Source organism: Lobosporangium transversale, assembly GCF_002105155.1.
Source record: "Lobosporangium transversale strain NRRL 3116 chromosome Unknown BCR41scaffold_62, whole genome shotgun sequence".
In the NCBI taxonomy this organism is placed as follows: domain Eukaryota; kingdom Fungi; phylum Mortierellomycota; class Mortierellomycetes; order Mortierellales; family Mortierellaceae; genus Lobosporangium; species Lobosporangium transversale.
The window spans coordinates 199,631-222,790 of record NW_019029040.1 but is presented as its reverse complement, the minus strand read 5'-3'; the positions used below and the strand labels follow the sequence as shown (position 1 = coordinate 222,790).

Here is a 23,160-nt window from a genome sequence, read left to right as displayed (position 1 = left end):
ACCCTGACCGAAAATTCCATAAAGAAAAAAATCTCCTTCAAACATACAGCCATAGTACAAGAACCTCAGTGGCCTTGTCGAAGCAAAGGCATCAGTGGAACGGAAGAAACACCTTGCTTGTACCTGGTAGTGGACTGAGGTAAGGAGACCAGAATGGGAATATCCAAAAGTGCTGATCACTGTATCACTTTTTTTTTTTTTTTTTTTTTTTTTTTTTTACCACCTTATCACCATGACTATGGGCTTGCAACTTTGGACCTCGGGACCTGGAAATAGAAGACGTTTATTGAAGAATAGGACCTAGCGCCACCTATGCTACCGCTGCATTCAGTGGATCTGGTTAGGACCAGAACTGTACTGAACTCTAACAGGTTTACTACGATAAGCAATCTTTATCCCTTTTTATTTGACAAAGAAAGTCAGAACAGTGAACCACGTCTTTTTCTCTCTAACCGTTGCACTCGGTGCGAATGGGTATAGGAATGTGTAATTTTATCACTTTATTTGTGCATGCCAGCGTAGAATAATGCTAAAAGATGGGTAGACTCCACGATCAAAAAAAAAAAAAAAAAAAAAAAAAAAAGAAATTGAAATGTCCTCATACACGAATATATCCTCTTAATCTGGCCTTGTGGGCTACCAAGCCCTTTATTAATTTTGATACGGCTATCGGAGAGTGCAGATGCATCATAAGCTCATGAGTTGCCTAACGATGGTCGTCACCATGTATCGCTGTAGCTTTTTTTTTTTTTTTTTTTTTTTTTTTTTCAAAGTTATTTCTAGAACTGTCAATGTTCATTTGCCCTGTCCCTAAGATCGATAGTTATACTACAAGGTCGTGTACTTTGAACTATCAACCAACAATTTCACGATGTTTGTAGCTAGTCATCTGACCAACTTTTTTTTTTTTTTTTTTTTTTTTTTTTCTATGAAGGATGGTATGGCGAACCTTATTTTATTTTTTTAAAACATTACAAAACGTGTATTATTGCTATTCGATTCTCGGAGCTCTATTTGAATGTAGGCAGTGGAATGTGCGACCGAAAGTGACGTCCGCAGCTCCTCCTCCCCCGCCCATGTTATTTACATAATCACAAACCAAACGCCCAACGATCAGGTGAATCGGTGACTATCCTGAAAATTAAACATGGACAATGTACACATGTACTCCGAGGACAAATCAAATGCTCTTTTTTTTTTTTCAAAACTAGTGCAGCGATGCTTTAGTAAATCAGTAAACCTTCTTTTCACAGCAAATGGGCTCCTCCTACTTTCTAATTTACTCTTAATGCCATTTATTTGTTTTTTTTTTGTTTTTTCACCCCTACTTTCTTTCTTCTTTCCCTCTCTCTTTCCCACGTAGTAACATCTTTCGTTCACAGGGCAGTCTCCCTTATTCTCGGCTCCCATCTCGATCCTTCGATCATACATACAAGTATTTATACTGAATCTTGTTAAAAAAAAAAAATGAATAATATGGTTTTTTAATTGGAGTAGCACTCTCATCCTTAAATGACTCTTCTTTTTATTGAAATGAATAGATCACCGGGAGGGGAAAGTAGATAAGAGTAGCAGCCATGTTTAATAGTATATATACTTCACGAAGCATTCTCTCACCATCCAAGGCTTTGAAGCTTTTCAACATTTATATTGAGGATGTTCGGAGAATAGACCACGATGATGACGACAATATTGTCTTGGAGATATGTCTGGATGCAGTCACCACTCTCTCTCGGATCCATCGATCTGTGAGAAAGACTCTCGTCTCTTCAACTCGTGATGAAGACAAGGCATTGTGTCAGAGAGTCGCTACAGCCTACCGTAAGCTTGGACGATCATTTGAACGCCTGGGTCATTTGGATGGTACTCGATGCTGTGAAAGGAAAGCAGGAAAATGGGGTTATACTCAAGAGAACATCGTCCTTCAAGGATCACCGTCACTTGTTGGTTCTATCTATAGCTATAGTAGTAACAACAGCAACAGCAACAGCAACAGCAACAGCAACAGCAACAGCAACAGCAATCTTAGCATCTATAGTAAACAAGGAAGACGTTACACCAATACCAGGATGAATGTAATCGAAGAGGTAGAAGCCACAGCATACAGTGTTGCAGTCATTCCGGACAAAATATTCGAGTACGATATCGCCCCAACAATCATTAGATACAGCTTGCCAGATCTAGACGAACACTTCGATGATGTTGTTCAGCTCGTCTATTGTCTCAAACTACTTCCGACTGCTCTTAACCCGATCACAGACCTTAATGATCATGAACAACAGTGGGTTTTGGCCATCTCGAACGACCATGACGAGCAAGAGCGACTGCGCAACCTAGTATCAGATATGATTGCAATGTTCATCAGCGATGGGATCAAGGCAGAAGCTACTGTCGCTGAGGTTGTATCTCTGGCTCCAGTCCTTAACCCTAATCAATTCAGGACAGTGCTCATGGCCCTTACTAACGGGATAAGCCAGAACATCCTGTTGGACACCCATTTGCTGGAAGGCTTGGCTCAGTTGATGCAGTGTGCTCCACCTGGATACCTCGACTCGGACGATCTCGTCAAAATCCTCGATATCCTCAGTACTCGCCTCAAGAAGACTCATAACCAATCTGGCAATCATCTCTATCGCCTGTCTACCACCATCTCGCACGTCCTCGATGCCATGGTCACCAATCAAGTTAAAGGTCTGAGGCGAGAGCAGCTCCATGAACCATTGTCAGTATATCTTAAAGAACTAAAAAGTAGCTCAGATCCTTATCTGATCTACCATGCAGCTTATGCTTTTCAAGCATTGGAATATATCCCTGATGACGAAACCCCAATACAGGCGATGTTGAGACGTACAACAGTTGTATTCCATGGAGTGTTTGGAGCAGTGAGCGCTGTCAAAAATGTAGATATGAATGCTTTCGTGAATGAACTAGGCCATATTCAAAGGAAGCTCCCATCAGTAAATGATGTAATCAACACGAGTTTGCGTCTGTACAAGGGAGCAACATCAATCCACGGGGACGGAGAGACATTCCTGGAGTGTATGCAAGAGGGTTGCAGCTTTAGTCGCAAGACAGCATGGTATCCAGCATTGCGTGGAATTGATTCATTCATTCAAGCAAAGGAACTCGCTAAGCTCAAGACTCTTGTGTGTGAGGTACCTTGCCGAAGAGACCCAGCATTCCAATGGGGATTATGCCAGCGGCTGGGACAGCTTGCAACTGACACAAAGTGGACTATGGATGTTCGTCAAGGCGCCGTTGCTTTCCTTGGTGAGATTTACAGGAATGACAATGACTGGGGTCATCATGTACATATCAAACAATGGATCCTCACTATACTGAAGAGACTGGTATCCTCATCAGAGAATGGCCCGCAAAGTAAGTAAACATGGTGTCTGATCCTTTACATCTATATTAAGAGAAAGCAAGGATCCTTACACATTTGCCATGCGTTGTCTCTAGTCGCAGCGCCACTTCTAAGGGAACTTGCTGGTGATGGAGATACCAACAAACAGTGGTTCTACAGTAATTGTTTACAGTCACCTGAGCATCAGTATCCTCTCATTATCTCTCTCCCTTCGCCCGCATCCCCGTCATTGCTAGACCGTGTACAGAATAAGCCTGATGTTGAGAACAGTTTACGACAACTCAGGAGACAGCGGATGAAGGACAGGGATGACCGAAGCTTCTATATCCCACAGTACGCCAAAGCAAGCCCTCAGGCGCAAAATGAAGATCTATTCTTGTTGATGGACAAGGCTAAAGAGTTCTTGGACAGTGATCAAAAGGTGTTGCTAGTCCAAGGTGATTCAGGAATAGGTAAATCGACATTCAATCGTGCACTGGAGCGCAGTTTGTGGGAGGTCTATAGGAAGAAACACGGCCGGATCCCACTGTATATCAATCTGGCAGCTATCGACAGTCCAGAAGGAGACTTAGTGGCAAAGCAACTTCGAAAATATGACTTCTCCGAGCCACAGATAAAGGAGCTGAAGACAGCCCGATCACTCATCTTGATTTGCGATGGATACGATGAGAGCAAGCAGACCAGCAACTTGTATGTGACCAACCGGTTGAACCAGCCCGGTGAATGGAAATCCCAGATGGTGATCAACTGTCGTAGTGAGTACCTTGGATCTGACTACCGAGATCGTTTCCAACCTGTAGACCGTAACTACCAGACAGATACTGCTTTATTCGCAGAGGCTATGATCGTACCCTTCAATGAATCCCAGATCGATGACTATGTTGAGCAGTATGTTGCAGCTATGGATCCGCTTTGGCCTGTAGAAAATTACAAGCGCGCATTAAAGATGGTGCCTAGTCTACATGAACTTGTGAAGAATCCATTCCTGTTAACTCTATCATTGGAGGTATTACCTCGGATGGTTGACCCAAGCCAAGATGCCACCAACACACAAATCAAGCGCATCTCATTATATGACCAATTTGTGGAGCAGTGGCTGGAGCGAGGCAAGAAACGGCTAGGTGAGACATTGGAGCCGGGAGACAGAAAAATGTTTCTGACACTATCAGATGAAGGGTTCGCAGAGAATGGGATCAGGTATCTGGCAGACCTGGCTACTGCAATATATAAACATCAAGATGGCAATCCAGTGGTGAACTACTCTCCATTCAAACACAGGGGAACATGGAAAGAGGAGTATTTTAGTAGAGAGAGTGGAAGATACCTTCTCCGTGAGGCTTCTCCGCTGAGTCGCACGGGCATCCAGCATCGCTTTATCCACCGCTCTCTTCTGGAGTACAGTCTGGCACGAGCGATCTTTGAGCCACGGCGGGTGATGAATGCTCTCACGAAGGGCGAAGAGGCAACGGCAACACCCAGTTCTCGTCGACAGAGTGTCAGTTCAGAGTTTAGCTTTGAGGTCAAAGAGAGCGAGATGATTGAAGAAGGAGTGGACTCCGCCATACCAGATGAAGCCTCACCCTTAGTATGGAGAAGCCTCGTGGGAGAGCCATCTATCCTGCAGTTTTTGGAGGACCGAGTACGACTGGAGCCGGTATTTAAACAGCAACTGTATGACTATGTAGAGCTCTCGAAGAATGATAGCAAATGGCGGATAGCAGCAAGCAATGCGATGACAATCTTGATTAAAGCGGGAGAGACATTTATTGAAGCGGACCTGCGGGGCATCCAAATCCCAGGTGCAGACCTCAGCCACGGTATATTCGAATGTGCTCAATTACAAGGAGCGGATTTAAGGAAGACCAACCTTCGGAACTGTTGGCTTCGCGAAGCAGACTTAAGCGACGCCAAGATGGATGGCGTACAATTTGGTGAATGGCCACTCCTCTGTGAAAGTGACCTGGTATGGAACGGATCATATTCTCCTGACGGCAGGACACTCGCAGCAGCTATCGACGACGGTTCAATCAATGTCTATAACACATCGACATGGGAGAAGGTTCTAACATTAAAGGGCTATGAAGTGGCCTATCAACTTGTATACTCGCCGGACAGTCGACACATTGCTTCTCGAAATGATAAGCATTCAGTTGGGATCTGGGATACCACATCAGGCACATTGATCCATAACCTGGAAAGCCACACACAAATTGTTTCTCATATGGTATACTCGCCAAACGGCTATCAGTTTGCCTCTGCTGGCGAAGAACTAGTGCAAGTTTGGGACCTGCAAACTGGTGAGCTCCAGTACACATTAGAAGGCCATAGTGGCGGTGTGTGGAGTTTGACGTATTCGCCCGATGGCAAGCAGATTGCCACAAGCGCGAACGACAAGATGATACGATTATGGGATGCCATATCAGGACAGCAGACCCTCGTTCTGCATGTCGATCAGGAACGAGTTACACAAGCTATATATTCGCCTAGTGGCCAAGAAATCATCTTCCGTTGTGACAGAAGCCCCTTATTGTATGCGTGGGATGTAGTATCGGGTCAAAAGAAATGGACTTTAAAGCATGACGGTGATATAAAGGGTATTCAATGCTCACCACGTGGGAAACTTGCTGCTTCGTTCACGAGGAAGAAGGCATATCAGTGGAACATCCAAACAGGGAAAGTTATCAATACTTTAAAGGGAAACTCTAATATAATCAACGACTTGAAATATTCTCCGAATGGGGAGCAGATTGCTACCTGCAGCCTCGACTATACCGTTCGGCTTTGGGACGCGCTATCAGGACAGCACACCAATACCTTATATGGTCATTCAAAAGAAGTATATCGTGTGTCATATTCTCCAATCAACCATCAGCTAGCGTCGTTCAGTAGAGATAAGACGATACGACTGTGGGATACTCAGTCACGACAGTCTAGCCATGATTCGCATGGTCATACAAAGTCGATTACTAGTGTCAGGTGTTCACCGGATGGACAGCACATAGCCTCATCCAGCTTGGACGGTACAGTGCGCGTGTGGGATATCCAGACAGGTCGGCCTATCCATGTTTTACAAAGCCACGCAGAAGCAGCACACGATGTCAAGTACTCATATGATGGGCTGTTGCTTGCTTCTTGCCACAACACTCCACGTGTGCACCTTTGGGACACTCAGTCCGGCCAAGTCTTCTATACTTTAGAATGGCAAAGAAAGCAAGACGATGTAATCCTCACCATAGATTTTTCACCTATTGGCCACCTAATCGTCTGTGGCCATTACCATGGCGACGTGAGCGTGTGGAACACTCAAACAAGGCAGCTCATAGGTATTCTACAAGGTCATAGTACTATAGTGCGACGTGTGGTGTTCTCCCCTAATGGTCGCCAGATTGCATCGAGTGATAATGTGGGTAGAACTAAAGTCTGGGCAGCACACTCGGGAGAGCTCATGTATGAGCTGGAGGATGTGTTCGAATCCTCCATGATATACTCGCCCGACAGCCAAAAAAATGCGTTCCTCAACCACCGCACTGGTTTACGGGTGCAGAACACAGAAAAGGGCGAGCTATGCTTTGAAACAAAGTTTGATGATTATCAACATTGGATAGCATTTTCACCATCCGATCCACAAATGATTGTTGGAAGCCAACAAGGATCAATAAACGTGGTGGACACTGAATCAGGAGCTGTGCTGCATACACTTGAGGGACACACCGAGGGGATCTCTGCCGCAGCTTATACACCCGATGGCCGGTACATTGCCACAAGCAGTGATGACATGACAGTGAGATTGTGGGATCCACGCTCATTCAGGTGTCTGGCTGTGGCTCCACATCCGGGAGGATATCCCCAGACTCTTGCATGGAACGTCTCTGAAGAAGGCTACTTCCTAGTAGCAGGATCCCAAGACGCATCTGTTCGAATGTGGCAAGTCATCAAAGAGGGCGATCGATGTCATTACCGCTTGAAGTGGAACACAAGACAAACAGTGCTTTATGCTGGTAGTGCACGTATCCAAAGTGTAGCTGGACTGAGCGAGGTGGAGAGAAAGCTCCTGGTGGAGCGTGGGGCTGTAGATGGACCAGCTCAATGTCCAACTAGTCAAGAAGCAAGCAACGAGATCATGACAATGGCATCAGTGATATCCAAGTCTGAAGTGCTCCCCAACAGAGCGAACCTCGAGTCCTTAACTATAGGATCAGAAGCTAAGGCTTGCAGCTGTAGGGAGCCAACAAGGTTGAGCGAATTGATCAGTCAATATCGTCTCACCAACATCACATGCAAGGATTGCGATGTAGTACCTATGATCGTATGTGGCTGTACTTCACCCAAAATGAAACTGGAAAATAAATAGATGAATAAAGTTCTAGAAAACCAGAAGAGAATGTGTAACCGAGCCTTGACAACAGTATATTTGGAGATGGAGATGTTTTTACTAGTTTTTCGAAAAAAAATACAGAGAAGTCGGAGCACCAGTATTGCTTCTGTACGGCCTCGTATTGGGCGACAAGTAGTCCAATGGGGGGTTATTTTTCTGCTAGTAAAAAGCACAGAGAACTGGATCTAGCCTACCCATGTAGTTGATGAAAGATACATGGGCAAATTTGCCCGTTTTATTTGGTCAAAAGATCATCCTTGGCAACGAACAAGTCCTCATGAATTTGTCCTCGTGGTTGGAGTAGTCTCGGGGACTAACATTAGTATTTATATTTTACATTTTTTTTATTGTTATTACTGTTATTACTAAAAGTACAGCAAGAAATTGTGAATAAATTTGTATACGGAGTTGTTTTTATCTCTGTAAGGTATAAAGAAGAGGGGAAGAGGAAGAGAAGAAGTACAAAGCATTGTCTATATCACAGACTTAGCCCTTGAATTGTTGCAAGACCACCTAAAATGAGGGGGAAAAATAAATTAGTGCACAGAGTTAACATTTACTCACAATTGACTCTCTTTCTTTCTTTCTTTTTTTTTTTTTTTTTTTTTTTTCTTACCTTGAGTGCTCGACTAACATGTCTGGATTGAATGATGCTATCATGAGTGAGTTGAGCCTGACGACTGGCTTCTGTGATAAGTCTGTGTAAAAACAGCTGATAGAGGACGTAAAGCTTAATCATTTTAAAGAAAGAAAGAAATGTCAGGAACTATATACGGTCTTATTTTTTTTTAACCAACATTCTTTTTTTTTTTTTTTTTTTTTACCTCAATGTCCACATTCTTGGACAAACTCATTGTCGGTTCATGTGCTAGGATGATTCTCCTGAGCGTGCTTCGTGGATAAAGACGTGTCATGGAGGGTTTAATCGGTTGGAATGACAGAAGCTCTTTGTTTCAATGTCAGGAACACAAAAAACGAACTTTTTTTCTTTTATTCTTAAATGACAATGTTCCACGTGACTTTTTTTTTTTTTTTTTTTTTTTTATATTATAACTTTCTACGGCTACATTTACCTACTACTTACCGACAACCAACAGAAAAAAAAAAAAAAGTAGACAGCAAAAAAGGAGTAACAATGGAGAATTATCACCGACGTCCCAAAACAACACGATCCAAATTCGAAAATGATGATGACTCAACCTCTACCTCTACGACAAAAGGCGAAGGGATCAGTACTCAACAACATAACCGACCCCAGCAACATGGCGTCATGGTCATCTCACCCAACGGCAAGATTCGAGTCTATGTTAGTCGTGGACTCGAAATCTTGAATGAAGTTGATCATGACGATCAAGATAATAAAGATATCAAAGACAATATAGATCAAACAAATCCAACAAGAACTTCAATAGACGAAAAACGGAAATCAAAGGTTTGTTCTTATTTATTCCTTTATTCTTTTTCCCTCAACTGTTAGAATATAATAATCTCTAATGTCTTTTCTTCTTTTTCTATTTTTATTTTAGAGTACATCAGCACAAAATACTAAAGCATCATCAGGATCAGGATCAGGATCAGGGTCGTCAACTTTAACCTCATCTTCGACCTCAATATCAACGTCGACATCAAACCCAGTTTCAAACCAATCTTCCAAAAAACCTGTAACGACAACAGTAACGACACCGACGACCACTCGTGGCGTCCTTACCATTAAAGCCCAAGGTCGTTCCATCCCTAAAGCCGTCACTGTTGCAGAAATTTTAAAACGTCGGATGGAGGGATCTCTTCATCAATTCACAGAAATCGGTCAGATCACAGAGCAAGAGATCTGGGATCCAAACCCTGATCAACCTAATCTGGATCCACTTACAGTCTCCAGGCATCGTCCTACTATTCGTATCCGTCTTTCAAAAGAATTACCTCCTGCCACAATGACGACGACAGCTACATCTACATCTACATCTGCATCTACATTGACATCTATTACGACTACAACTTCTTCTGCATCTGGATCGGCTTTGATAGGAATAGATCCGAGTATTCCTGGTGCCACCATCCCACGGGATGAACATGCAGATGAATCTGATAATGATGATAATGATAATGTCGATAATGAGAATCATGAGACGTGGCCTGGTGCTATTTTAGATAAAGATGCTGCCGTCAGAAGGTTTATAGGGTATCAGGCTCCTACAGGAAATGACATTTATTTGTAAATAGTAAAAAAAGGAAAAGAAAAAAAAAAACGAATAGACTAAATTTGAAGGAAAGGAAAAATATGTATTATGGGTGAATAGAGCAATTTCTATCCAGACGATTTTGATTGAAACCATAAACCGAATGAACAGAAAGGCATCAGCAATATGAAAGTGAAAAGAAAATAGAAATGGAGCAATGCCTAGAAATACAAGGGGCGGAGGATATTAAAAAAAAAAGAAAAAAAGAAAAAAAAAAAAAAAAAAAAAAAAAGAGACAACTTTAAACATGAGAATGCCGATGATAAAAAATAATAATAATAATAAACTACTTGTTACGCTGACTATCACCACCATTGCCATCACTGCCGCCACCACTATTACCACTACTGTTGCTACCATTTTTACCATTGCCGTTACCAGGGTGCTGCAGTCTATTGAGTCTCTGGTATTCACTCAATGCTGACCCCACAAATCCCATCAACTCATGCAGATGTAAGTGCAGTCCAAGAGGCCAATGAATCTTTTGGAAAGTGGTTCCAGGCACATATGGATCAAAATCTGGTCCTGCCTGTCCAATTTGGTCTGGATGAATACACCATTTGCCGAATGTCTCGGGAAACTGTTCCCGCGCAATATCGGGTGTCAACCACTTCTGACAATCATCCATTCGCTTCTGAATATGAGCCCAGTCTTCCACGTTCTGAAGCATCCGACTGGCCATCTCCTGTGGAATTGCAACTGTTGTAGGCGTACCATTCTCATCTTTGCTTGTTGCTGTCTTTGCTGTCTTGAATTGACCACTCTTTAACATTTCTTTCCGCAGTTGCATAATTTGGTAACTATAGACTTTGTAATAAACAAGAACCTCCATCAACGCACTACATTTTTTTTTTTTTAAAAAAATAATAAAAAATAATAATAATAATAAAAAAAAAAAAAAAAGGTTAAACAATCATAATAAAAAAATGAAATTTACTTATTATCAAAAGAAACAATCAATTGATTTATGTTTTACCTGACACCATCTAATCCAGTAAGATGGTTCGAGCGACATTGGTTGGTCAACGCATAGATAAACTGTCGCATAGTCTCCCAAGAGTTGATAGATTCTTTCACAGCAACATCTGGCCTTCCAGGATTAGAATACGAGTGGTACTTGTCATTAGCATGGAACGCAGCTATAAACTCAATTGCGCTCAAAAAGTACTGAATAGCACCCAAACGAGGATTATCCAGGTTCTTCAGTGCGTTATCCGCACTGTGTTTGAAAGTGATGCCCTCAGCATGACGCCTATAGATCCATGATTCATTATAAAATAAAAATAAAAAATAAAAAAAAATAAAAAATAAAAAAAAGTCAATTTTTACAAAGTACACAATCACACAGCCATAGGTATTTGCTTCCCTAAAGAGCGTAATCTAGTTTTTATACTTACATTCGGAAGGTATTGTAATACTCTGTAATTTTCCTTGCTGTTTCCGAGGATGGCTTGGATGAGGATGAAGACGATGAGTTGCCTGCACCAGATGGCTTTTGACCTGTGGGGGAAGTAGTCTTCTGAGTTGATTCCTTGGACCCCAAAATTGATTTTCCTGGCATCGTGGCAGTTGCAGAGGCAAGAGCAGGCGAATCTGAAATCGCCTTGGGCGTCTCTACTTTGTCTGAACTGATGCTACCCTTTTTCCGTTGGTAGTCCTCAATCGACATTCGTTTAACAGTCGTAGTACTTGAGTTACTAGTTGGTGCTGGTCGCTTAAGGTCATCCTGCTGTCCCCGTAAATCAGTTGACGAGTTATTTGAAGATATTGCAGCGGGCGGTGAGGGTAATTCCTCCTTAATTGCTTGGGATGGCCGCCGTATAGAGCTGGGATCGGATTTGGAGATAACATTGGTGTTGACATTGGTTGATGAAGACGAAGTGCTGAGTCTGCTCTCAGACTCACGACGATTTGAGCCTGCTTTGTTTGAATCTTGCTGCTGCGGCTGCTGTTGTTGCTGCTGTTGTAATGTCTTGCTCTCAAGTCTTGCTTCATTCCGACTAGCAGAGCTAGAGAGAAGTGGCGTTGCTGAAGCTTCCCTTCGACGATCACTGTCCTTCCTTCCATCGCGGTCACGCGAACGATCTCGTGGTGAGCGTGACCTTGCTCGTTTTCGGTCACGGCTCCTTTCGCGACTTCCTCCTCGGTCTCGGTCAACACTACGATCTCGACTATCACGGTCACGACTTCTGTCCCGAGATCTATCTCGGCTCCTATCACGCCCAAAGCGGTCTCGACTACGATCTCGGCTACGATCTCTGCTGCGTCCTCTTCCAGACCGATCATTCCGCTCTCGACTGCCATCCCTTTGACGACCGTCCTGCTTGCGTCTTGAAGAGCCTCGATCGTCGTCATAGTCGCGACGATCGCGGTTTGATTTACTATCTCGGTTGTCATTGCGAGAAGGGCTCCTATTGCGATCATAGCGACTTCTAGGCGACCTGGATCGTGAGCGGGTCCTTGAAGGTGTGCGAGATCGACCTCGTGAACGGTCCTTTGTAGAGCGGTCCTTGTTCCCTGTACTGCTTCGCTGTGTAGAAGATGTGGTCTCTTCTCTTGCATCCTTTTCACTTCTTGCTTTAGTATCCTTCTGGCCATCTCTGCTAGAGCGCCGACTAGGCGAAGAAGATGTAGCTGATGTCGAAGAGCTATTACGGTCCACCTTTGAGCCTGTGTCATTCTTGCTTCCACTCCGACTTGTAGCTGAAAAATCTTCATCCCTATGCTTCTTTTCCTTACTCAGAGTTGTAGAAGTCGGTTTTTCGATATAGGCTGCTTTATCTTTTGTCTCTTTCGCGCTATCATCCTCCTTCGTCCTACGACGGAGGTCAGATGATCCACTGCTGCGCTCTTTAGAGTTATCACGCTTTCGAACAGGAATCAAATCCGCTCGTGCTTTGCTATCCTTTGAATCTGTTCGAGTGGTCAAGGCGTCCTGCTGGCTCTTAGAGGACTTCAAATCCTTAGATGTTCGTTCGCGCTTCACAGGCTCATCCAATTCACCTTCATCAGCACTGTGGTATGACGGACGCATCTTTGAACGTTTATTACGATCCAAAGTTGGTGAGAGCGAATGTGACTCTTTGGATCGCCCAGAAGACTTTTCAACAGTGCTGCTAATAGAACGTCTTTCATCCCCACGATAGCCTTTGTCGTCGTAATACTCTGCTTTGGTTTTAGAAGTCGTATTAGACGCCGATGAGTCTCGTCTTCCACTCGGACTCGCAATCGATGCCAGACTACTCTCGGACATTCTCTTCTTTGCATCTGAACGCATATCATCTTTTGAGTACTTTTCCTTGAGGCCTCTTGATGATGTCGATGCCGACAGCTTTGATTTCTTATTCCCCTCAGAGTCAGATTCATCTGAAGAGTACGAACGTCCACGCTTTGTCAAGCTTTTCGTATTAGATGGGCTCGGATATCTTTCACTATGCTTTGGCTGAATCCTCCTACTTTCACTATCCTTATGTCGGCTCGAATCAAGACCCATCTCCTTGTCACGACGGGAACGCCTGCTGTCCATATCAATATCCCGATCATCACTCGAGGAATCTGTCCTGAACGGCTTTGCTTTTGATTTTGATGGCATACTGGGTGAAGTTTTGGGTTTTTCAGGTGCGGGTAAGGGTTTGATAGGGAGCAAGTAGGAGGGTATACTGATTCTAACTACTACAGGTGACTTTGACAAGGACATGCCATTGTGCTGCCGCGGAAGATCATTCACCTGTGCCGAAGAGAGTTCACAGCAGTACTGTCCCATAGATGTCTTTCTGGCATGGGAGTCATATTTGAATCGAGCAGAGTTTGGTGGCATCTTTCCTGAAGTGGCTCCTGCAGGTCGCTTTCCTGCCATGGGCTCTGATTTAGAATTCCTTCGCTTTGCAGTCTTCCGACTTTTTTTTTTTTTTTTTTTTTTTTTGAGTGACGAAAGCAAAGATGATAATAGCAAAGTTGATGATAATGATTTTTAAAATGATGGGTTGGAAAGTAGGAAAGGGAAGATGTAATATAGGTTGAATAAAAGGAGAAGGTCAATGTTTATGGTCGCTTCAAAATGATGGACAATGATGAAACAAAAACATGAATGGTAGAACAACTGTACCCGATATGTTTCCTTGACCGAGTGTGCACGTCTGCATCGCTCATGGTAACGTTCTCAGAATCGGCATCCGATGATGAACTTTCAGAGTCGCTCCCTGATTCTGAACTGTCATCACTGCTAGCATGATGTGCTGATGCCGCTTTGGGCAATTTACCCGGCAGCTTCCCTCCAGTGACACTGCGAGCTGGCGCAGGCCAGGAAGGGATTGTGGGACTCATAATAACAGGGAGACTTTGAATCATCTACAATAGAGACAGTAGATATCCACGACACATAGGTGCTTAAAATGAGCATCTTTCCATGTGTGGATAAACTTTAAAAAAAAAGTTGTGGGGATGTTAGACTTTACCTCAATGCTCTTACGAATTTCCTCGAGAGGAGGAGTCGGAGGGGCCTGTGGAAATACAAAAAGATGCAATTCAAAGAACAAATCAGTGTCAGCAGAGACATGTGGGCTCAACATGTCCGATTAAGAGGAAAAAAAAATTAATCGAGCAAATGGACCATTACCTGACTGAAATTTGTCTCGCCGGTGTGCAACACATGCACTCCTGCATTGGGATATCTGCCGCTTGGTGTGTTGTTGCTTATATGATGACTGGATTGTCTATTGTCAGGCTTTTGGCTGTCCGAAATAGAATGTTGAAGAATCGGCATTAATTCACACAATCCAAACAACGTGGTAGTTATTATCCTCAGAGCAAATAAATGAGATACACTGCAGCAATGCATAATCGTCTCAGCACAAGAAAGGGAGAATTTGAATTGCGGAAAATGATGATGCACATGTTTTGCTTTTGGATGTCACACACGACCCCCTCGCTGCTGTCGTACCACCATTCCACTTCATCCGTTTTGCGAATGTATCTGTTTGTGCCTCCTTTTGCTCTGATATTTCTATCTTCACCTTGGCGCCCGTCTTTACCGTCATGATAGTTGACGGTGGCGATTCTCGGGATCTTTACTACTATGGATCGTCATTAAATAAAGACTGATAGTGCTTTGATACATCTCACTCACTTCTCAATCGTCAATTCTCAGTTCTATCTTATCGTCAACACTTGCTGATCCCATTTGCCACATATCACAAACAAACATTCACACCGATCGCTTTTTCCTTTCTTTTTTTTTTTTTTTTTTTTTTTTTGCCTTGCTTTGATGCAGCCGCATAAACATTAGCTATCAACGCTCACAAAGTGCGCAGGTGAAGAAAGTAAGTCTCGATAAACGCTTGTGTCGCCAAAAGTACGGATACAATTATTTACGGCGGCTACTTATTTTTTTATGGTACTCCCAGATCCCCCTCTTGATTACACAGCTCGACGCCAGTGAGAAAGACAGCCAATTATTGCAACCATACCAAGCCAGGCCGTAATCATATCATCCATATCTTAAAGATCAACATGAAGAGGGGAAAAAAAGCTCGTATTCCTTTTCTCACGCTACAAATGAATTGTTAAAAGATCTTTGCCCTACAGTAAGGCTGTACCTTTTTTTTATAAATAAAAAAAAAAAAAAAAAAAAAAAAAAAAAAAGAGCTGATGTATGGCCCTTCAAGCTGGCCCTGGGACTTTTTTTTTTTTACTCGGGGTCTCTCCCTTTCTCACTCCATTGTTACTTTATCTGGGCATTGTAAGACCTTTTGAGTCTGCAGCTAAACAAAGCCGCAGAGCGCCAATTTCTGGGACTCTAATTAATGTCTTTCCCTCACTCTTTAATGTCTGTGTCCTGCCTCTGTCCCTAACCGTCCATTCACACGACTCTTTCTTTTTTTTTTTTTTTTTTTTTTTTTTTTTTCTTTAAAGAACTTTACCCAGACATGTGGCCGAATTGTAAACCTGCTGCCCATCCTGAGAGTACAGGAGGCGTACGCGGAACTATCCATTCAGTCTTGTTGTTGGAGGGGCTTTGCTCATAAGCCGATCGATCCTTGAATCCCCAAGATCGAGGATTGAAGGTCGCGTATTCGACACAGTTGTACAAAAGATCAGGTCCAGGATGTCCATTTGATGTCCAATGCCGCTTAAGATCGATTATTTTTTGTTCTAAATCCTCAAAAGGTTGTTGAATCGAGGATGTGGGTGTACTAAGTGTGCTGGCATTGGAAGAGGTGATGATAGAGCTCGGGCTGGGGATTGAAGGACTAGGCAAGGCTGTCGCACGGACAGAGCTAGTTGCTGTCGACATTTAACGCCAGAATAAGGAGGAAAAAAAAGGTTTTTTTTTTTTTTTTTGAAAGTGTTTGATTGTTTGTAATCTCTTTCTTGCCGGGTAGAGTGATTGTGGGTTGCCCTGCGGCGGGTCGAGATAGCGCCGTATGCTGCTGCCAGCAAGCGTTGGTCCAACCTTGCAGTTTCAATGGACTATGCAGTTTACTGTATGATGGAGGTAGACTGACAAAGGCGCTATTATGTATACAATTGTGTGCATTCACTTTACTTCACTCACGCTGGTGAATAGAAAAGTAGGAAAGTAGGAAAGTAGGAAAGTAGGAAAGTAGGAAAGTAGGAAAGTAGGAAAGTAGGAAAGTAGAAAAGTAGGAAAGTAGGAAAAAAAAAAAAAAAAAAAAAAAAAAAGGTCAGAGAGTGAATGAGAATGAAAATGAGTCAAGTACACTAGAGAATCAACTCCTTGTTCAACCTGTGCGATGCAGAGGAGTAGGTGGTGCCTGCGCGGAGAAAACAAGAGAACAAGAGGTGTGAAAGAGAGGGAGAAGGTGACTATAAAAAGAAGGTGAACACAGAACAAGCCAGACAGAACACACAGACAGATGTGATAAATGAGAATTCGCGCGGCGGAACCAAAAAAAAAAAAAAAAAAAAAAAAAAAAGTGAGAGAATGAAGTTGAACACAGATGGAATGGAATAGAATGGAGAGAATGAACAGACGGATGCACGGATCAGTTAATTATGATTGTCAAGACAAGACAAGACAAGACAACAAGAAAGAACAAAGAAAGAGAGAAGAGAAATAAGAAATAAGATGCAATAATAAGATAAATATAATACATCCAATTGATAAAATTATAATGATCAATTTAGACTGGATAGTGGAGAGGCATGCGGGAAAGGATGCATGAGAAGTATAAAACAGAAAGCCTTTTCAAAAGATGTGAGGAGATCGAAAGGAAAAAAAAGGAAAAGTCAAGACAAGACAAGGTTAGGCAAAACAAGGCAAGGCAAGACAATATCGATACTGATGTTGACGTTGAAATTGATATGGTATTGATGTGTTAGTTATTCAAGGCACACACACATTTATGCACAACTTTCATTCCTCTTTCCATTCTCTCTTCTGATTGATGGATAAATTGCAATTAGAAGGGCTGAATATGAACGATGACAATGATTGTTATTCATTGTGGAAATTTGCTAATTCAATGGCGAACAGGCGTTCGATGGTATGACCCATTCATTGGACAGGACAAGCGGCTGTGATATTTTAGTAATTATCAAAGTGAGGTGAACAAGCCGACCTACTTTTCCAACTTTCCCCTTTCTCTCCCTGCTCACTCTTTCTACAGTCTCCTGTTCTTTCTCTTTTTTACTCTTTTTGATGAGATTGATGTGATGAACGGGGTTTCTCCGAGGGAAAAGAAGGGAAAGGAGAAGGGAGAGATTTGTTGCCAACAAACAATCTCAATCAATCAGTTCAAAAATAAAAAAAATAAAATAAAATAAAATACAGCTGCTCCATTGATACATGGAAAAGCACATTCACATCCACCTTTTCATTCCACATGAACTTCATTCCTCAACTCAAGAGTTTCATGAACGCGTCTTGTTGTAACATGTCTTTTTTTTTTTTTTTTTTTTTTCCTTCGCTGTTATATTGTTGGCTAATACTCTTGGACCTTTCTTTTTTTTTTTTTACCCTCACACACATTCTATTGTAGAAGATGTATTCTTACCAAAGGGTGAAAGTAAGGAAATAAAGTGTCGAAAAGAGAGAAGCGGAAGCAAGGATAGTCGAGGGAGATAAAAGTGAATAAGGTAGAGAAAGCAGTTCTCAATGGGGTTTTGTATAAGAGTGTCTTTTCTGGTAAATTTGACTTGATACGCCTCTAAAAATCAGCATCGCCCTGTCTGAAAGTGGGAAAAAGGGTGAAGAAATGAGAAATGACAATCAATAATTTGGAGCTGAATTAGAAATACCAGAAGGATCTCCTCCCTTCAGCCACTTCATTTTGCGTCCCTCCATCCTTTCCATCTTTTTTTTTTTTTTTTTTTTTTTTTTGGTTCTCTTCTATCAGACCAGGCACACCCTTTCTTATTTCGTTCATAATCAAGGCCTACCACATTGCCCCAAGTGTACATGTACTAGGGAGAAGAATAAGAATAAAGCAATGCAACTTTTTTTTTTTTTTTTTTTTTTTTTAAAAAAAAAAAATGTATTCATAAACGTCATTTGCATCTCCTCTGTACGCCACCACTACTCCACCTGATCCACCGCAAAGACGGTTTCGACTCATAAAATAAGACCAGAAGATATAACGCAGTTGACCCGTATTGCTGTTTTACATGCAAAATAAAAACGATCTAGACATTTACAGTTACGACTCAGGAACTATGGAGCCCCCTTGTTCGAAATGATATGTTACTTTTTGTAATGCTTCGGGTTTTCAGGGCGGCCGTGTGAACATTGGTACTGCATAATATAGCATGGCATGGCATGGCATTGCATAGTTTAACAGAGCATAGCATAGCATAGCATAGCATAACATAGCATGGCGCTCTTGCTGGCTAGCATTTTTTCCTCCTGTGTTACTTAACCTTTCCTCTCTCTTGGAAAGAGTGTTGTTGGCATCGTCCTGCTCATTTTGCCGGTGCGCAAATGCTCTCAAAAATTTAATCTGTGTTCCCATAAAAAAAGGCTTTCACAAATCAGTACAAAACAAGCCTCTGCAGCCATGTCTCACCTTGTTATCAATCATGTGCCTTTTTCTCTGTCAATGCTTGTTTATCTCTTTACCTGTTTACCTCAATGCATGCAGAGTATAAATGACGCAGAGACGGAAAAACTTGCTTAGCTGGAATAAGCTTTCAATAACGACGACGACGGTAATAAAAGCATAAAGGAAAGAGAATCTAAAGGCCAATCAACTTGTGTGTTTTTTCTTATTTTTTTTTCGTTCCCATGATGCATGAAAAGGGATTTGGTGGCAAAAAAAAATAAAACAAAATGTGTCCAGTACATTTTATACATTAATTTATTATGGATTCGAACATTAGACCATTGGGCCATGCAACTGAATGAACAATATTAACCTATCAATCTCTGCAGCTGCATGGTCTGACTTTTTGCCATCCTACAGACCCGCAGATAGCCTTGCTCGTTTATGATGCATAACATTCTGAATCCGAAAAACAAAAAAGATCGCGATGGTACCTCTGCACAATTACCGAAAGTGTATGCGCGAGTGCGCCTGTATCCTCGTCCATTGACATGTCGGTTTACCTGCAGGTCTTTCTGTTCGTTGTCTTACTTTGACTATGTAATGCTTGTTTGTTCACCTTGTCATCCATCAGTTTTTCGTTTGAGGTCAAATTGATATTGGAATGTTGACGCAAACATTGGCATACCCAACTGCCCGGTTGAGAATCTATTTTCTTAATGCATGGTAGGGATATTTTGACCTTTCACCTTGTCTCTGTTCTGTGCATAGAACCAAGGTCTTAAAAAAATCCTTCAACAGAAACCCTCAGTACCCCATTTTTCTTTATATGCATATACTCAACATTCTATTATTCCCCGTTTCCATGCATTGGGCCATGAATGTCCTTAGGTTTTTCGTTGAAGTTTTTTTTTTAAAAAAATATGTTATATTGTGCTTGTTCCTATCTTCGTTTTATCCCACAATAACAAACCTGCCAAAGCGGATAGATGTGATCGACAAGATCAACATTAAATTCTCGCTCTTTTATTCTCTCCCCTTCCCCCTACACTTCATCCCCTTTTCTATATTCTCGTCTTCTATCCCATCCTATTCACCTTTTCTTTTATTTGCTTTGCCCTTCAATAGTTTAGGATCGTCTTTTTTTTTTTTTTTTTTTTTTTTTTGCAACCGATATCAGCAGATTCTCTGTTCTCGTAAACAAAACCTTTCCTTCTATTCTTCCTTTCTTCCTTCCTTCCTTCTTTCTTTCTTTCTTTCTTTCTTTCTTCACTGCACGTCATGAACACTTCATTTATCTTTCATAATGGGCATGACCAAGACGCGCACTCAAAAACATCCTTACCCCCAACATCCCCTATTAGTCTCCGCCGCCTGAAACCCAATCTGATCACAACAACAACTAATAATAATAATAATGGTAGTATTAATAATAATAATGCTCTTATTCAATCCACAAATAACAGCGCCCATACCCCCTCTACTCCAAAAGGAAATCATGACCTCTACTCTATCAGCTCCGGTTCACGAGATTTCCTTTTCCCTGGTATCGGCTTGAGTCACCATGCTTCAGTATTCTCCACTTCTTATGATGCCTTCTTTTCAGACATGGCAGCAGATCTTGGGCCTGTGAATGATGATGACATGAATAACAGCATGGTCGACAGCGACAGCAAAAACAAAGAGCATGACTTTGCTGGTGACCATCATCCCAATAATAGTCTCGTTGGTACGAACCTTAGAAAATCCAACCCTGTTGACAATAACCGACTTCGCTATGGAAGGCCTAGCAACGATAATGATAGTAGTGGTGGTAGTTACGAAGGCCGCTATTATGAGCATAATGAGCCCATACGCCAACGGCAACAGCATTACTGCCAAAATCAAGACCAACATCGGCATCAACATTATCAGCACCCGCACTCTCCTGTGATCGAGCCCACTATCCTGGCTGGGTATCATCAATACAATCCCACTCATTCCGATCACTTTTTTCTTCATAACAAAAGTAATCAATCTCCATTGGCCTTAGAAGTCAATCCGTTGTCTTCTCCACTTCTGGTCAGACAACAACAGCAGCAGCAGTACTCTTTCTGTTCGGGATTGGGTCATACTATGGATATGGACAACGAAGGCGACGAGATCGTCATTAAGGAAATGAAGGTTTCATCAGATGAAGAAAATGGGGACTTAAAAAACGATATAGAAGAGGAGGAGCAAAAAAGGGAAGGTTGGGATGATGGAGGTCATGAGTTTTCGACTCGAGGCATAAAGGTAGAAGATGGCCAAGAAGACGAAGAAGGAGAAGAAGTGGACAATGTAGAAAGACCCCGTTCTGATAGGAAACGCAAAAGTTCATGGAGGCATCAACAGCAATTATCTATCACCAACACTGTTTCGACTGAAGGCTCCAAGGTGGAGGATGAAGTGCGAGAAGACCATGAAAACGCTCGCGCTGCTCATACACGTCCCGCAAGGTCTGAGCGCGCAGAACGTGAAAGAAAAAGTAAACGCCGAAAGAAAACTGCCCACGCGTCTTCTATAGACTCTATGTCAGCTACAAAGGGTCACAAATTATCGCTTGGACTGAGCACATCTCCGAATCAGGACTTAGATAGCCTATGGTCAATCTCGCTTCCGGAACAACGTCAATACCATCCTTCGCCTCATCCTTCCTCTTCCTCTTTGGACATCTCATCCTCCCCTTATATCAATGGACCTAACGGTTCCTCTCTGCTGTATGACCAAAAAGACGGTACCAGTGCTCATATGACTTTCGCCGCCACCACTACCACCACATCCTTAAATAACGGTTGTAGTAGCAACAGCTTTATTACTAAGCAACAGTTTTTTATACTTGCGGAAGAATATTTGCTTTCACTCTCGCCTAAAAAACGAGAGAAGGCCCTTCTAACTAACTCTATGTATCAAAAGATCCTCATGGTTTTGATTCAGCCCAAGAACACTCAAGTCTCCACAGCTCAGTTCCGTTTCTGGGCCAAGAAAATGTTTACTCTTTCCACTACCTCAACTCATCATGTTGTCTGTCATGGAGGCAAGCCCGTCGCCACCAAAGAATGCCTCTATGACGTTCTTATCTATTGCCATCGAAAGAGTTCTCATGGTGGAAGAGACAAGACCTCTGCTGAGGTATATTGCTTTTTTTTTTTTTTTTTTTTTTTTTTTTGTTTTCTTCTTCATGGTAAAACAAAAACAATAATACTAGCAAGGTGGGAGTGATATTAGTCCTCTTTCCTTCCCCTATCTAAGAACGCGTCTTTGTTGCTTTTTTTTTTTTTTTTTTTATAATCCTAGGTTCGACAACATTATTCTTGGGTCCCAAAGGAACTCATTGCCCGGTTTGTAAAACACTGTCCTTTGTGTCAAAGTCGACGTAGCACACAACAGCGTCCATGTATCAACACTCGTTCCGTTATCACATCATCATTAGCTATTTCGCCCACTATTTCTCCCTCCCCTTCTCCTTCCCCTTCCTCTCCTCCCACTTTATTAACGTCGTCATCCTCTCCTTCATCTCCGACATCATTGACCAAAAGTCAAGCCGCGCATGAACAGCAACCACAATATCTTCAGCCTCAACAGCAATACCAGCACCAGCAATGTCATGGTCTGTCTCTTCCTAATCAACATTATGCTACACTTTATAACCACCCTCATCTTGCTCAGCACCAACACCAACACCAAATCCAGCTCCAGTTCCAGCTCCAGCTCCAGCTCCAGCATCAGAATCAGCAGCAGAATCAGCAGCAACAATTTGCCTATCTAAATCAAGCAGGCTATAGTCACTTTCCCGCAGAGGCCAACGCTCAGATCAGTACAGCTGAGCGCATACAAATCGATAGTGATTATGATCGTGACGATAATGATAATGTTTATGGTAATGAGGGTCGGAACAGCAGTGAAGGCGAAGAGGGTATATGTGAAGGAACAGAGGAAGACTATGAAGGAAAAAGAAAGGATATCGATCAACAACATCAACCTGGGGATCTTACAATAGGAATGGGTACAGACGAAGTAGACTCAAGGATAGGGGCTTTGAGTATTTCTTCAGATCATTGCAATCATGGCTTTATCCTCAAGCATTCTAATGGCGCTATAATGCAGAGCGGTATAGCCAGTATACCACACCCTTCATTCCCTTCTTCTTCTCCGTCAAGACTT

The 23,160-nt window shown here is 42.4% G+C and overlaps 5 protein-coding genes across 5 annotated transcripts; 2 read left to right on the top strand and 3 right to left on the bottom strand.

Annotated features, from left to right (window-relative positions):
• Positions 1–8,118: 8,118 nt before the first annotated feature.
• Positions 8,119–8,757, bottom strand: BCR41DRAFT_209885 (centromere protein W). Its single transcript, XM_022019953.1, has 3 exons — positions 8,567–8,757; positions 8,359–8,472; positions 8,119–8,255 (listed from the first exon to the last, which is right to left on the bottom strand). Exons 1-3 carry the CDS (start codon positions 8,654–8,656, stop codon positions 8,229–8,231), a joined length of 231 nt encoding a protein of 76 aa, XP_021876233.1. The 5' UTR covers positions 8,657–8,757; the 3' UTR covers positions 8,119–8,228.
• Positions 8,758–8,825: 68 nt separating this feature from the next.
• On the top strand, positions 8,826–9,984 carry BCR41DRAFT_426212 (hypothetical protein). The gene is made up of 2 exons (XM_022030701.1): positions 8,826–9,174; positions 9,269–9,984. Exons 1-2 carry the CDS (start codon positions 8,878–8,880, stop codon positions 9,956–9,958), a joined length of 987 nt encoding a protein of 328 aa, XP_021876232.1. The 5' UTR covers positions 8,826–8,877; the 3' UTR covers positions 9,959–9,984.
• Positions 9,985–10,112: 128 nt separating this feature from the next.
• On the bottom strand, positions 10,113–10,881 carry BCR41DRAFT_209839 (hypothetical protein). Its single transcript, XM_022019952.1, has one exon. The coding sequence runs from the start codon at positions 10,809–10,811 to the stop codon at positions 10,266–10,268; it is 546 nt and encodes a 181-aa protein (XP_021876231.1). The 5' UTR covers positions 10,812–10,881; the 3' UTR covers positions 10,113–10,265.
• Positions 10,882–15,893: 5,012 nt separating this feature from the next.
• Positions 15,894–16,271, bottom strand: BCR41DRAFT_401448 (hypothetical protein; the record flags this gene model as incomplete). Its single annotated transcript, XM_022029221.1, has 1 exon — positions 15,894–16,271. One exon carries the CDS (start codon positions 16,269–16,271, stop codon positions 15,894–15,896), a length of 378 nt encoding a protein of 125 aa, XP_021876230.1.
• Positions 16,272–21,747: 5,476 nt separating this feature from the next.
• Positions 21,748–22,377, top strand: BCR41DRAFT_313645 (hypothetical protein; the record flags this gene model as incomplete). The annotated part of the gene is made up of 2 exons (XM_022021145.1): positions 21,748–22,128; positions 22,294–22,377. Coding segments are annotated over 2 exons (465 nt in total), but the record flags the coding sequence as incomplete, so codon positions are not given.
• Positions 22,378–23,160: the final 783 nt, after the last annotated feature.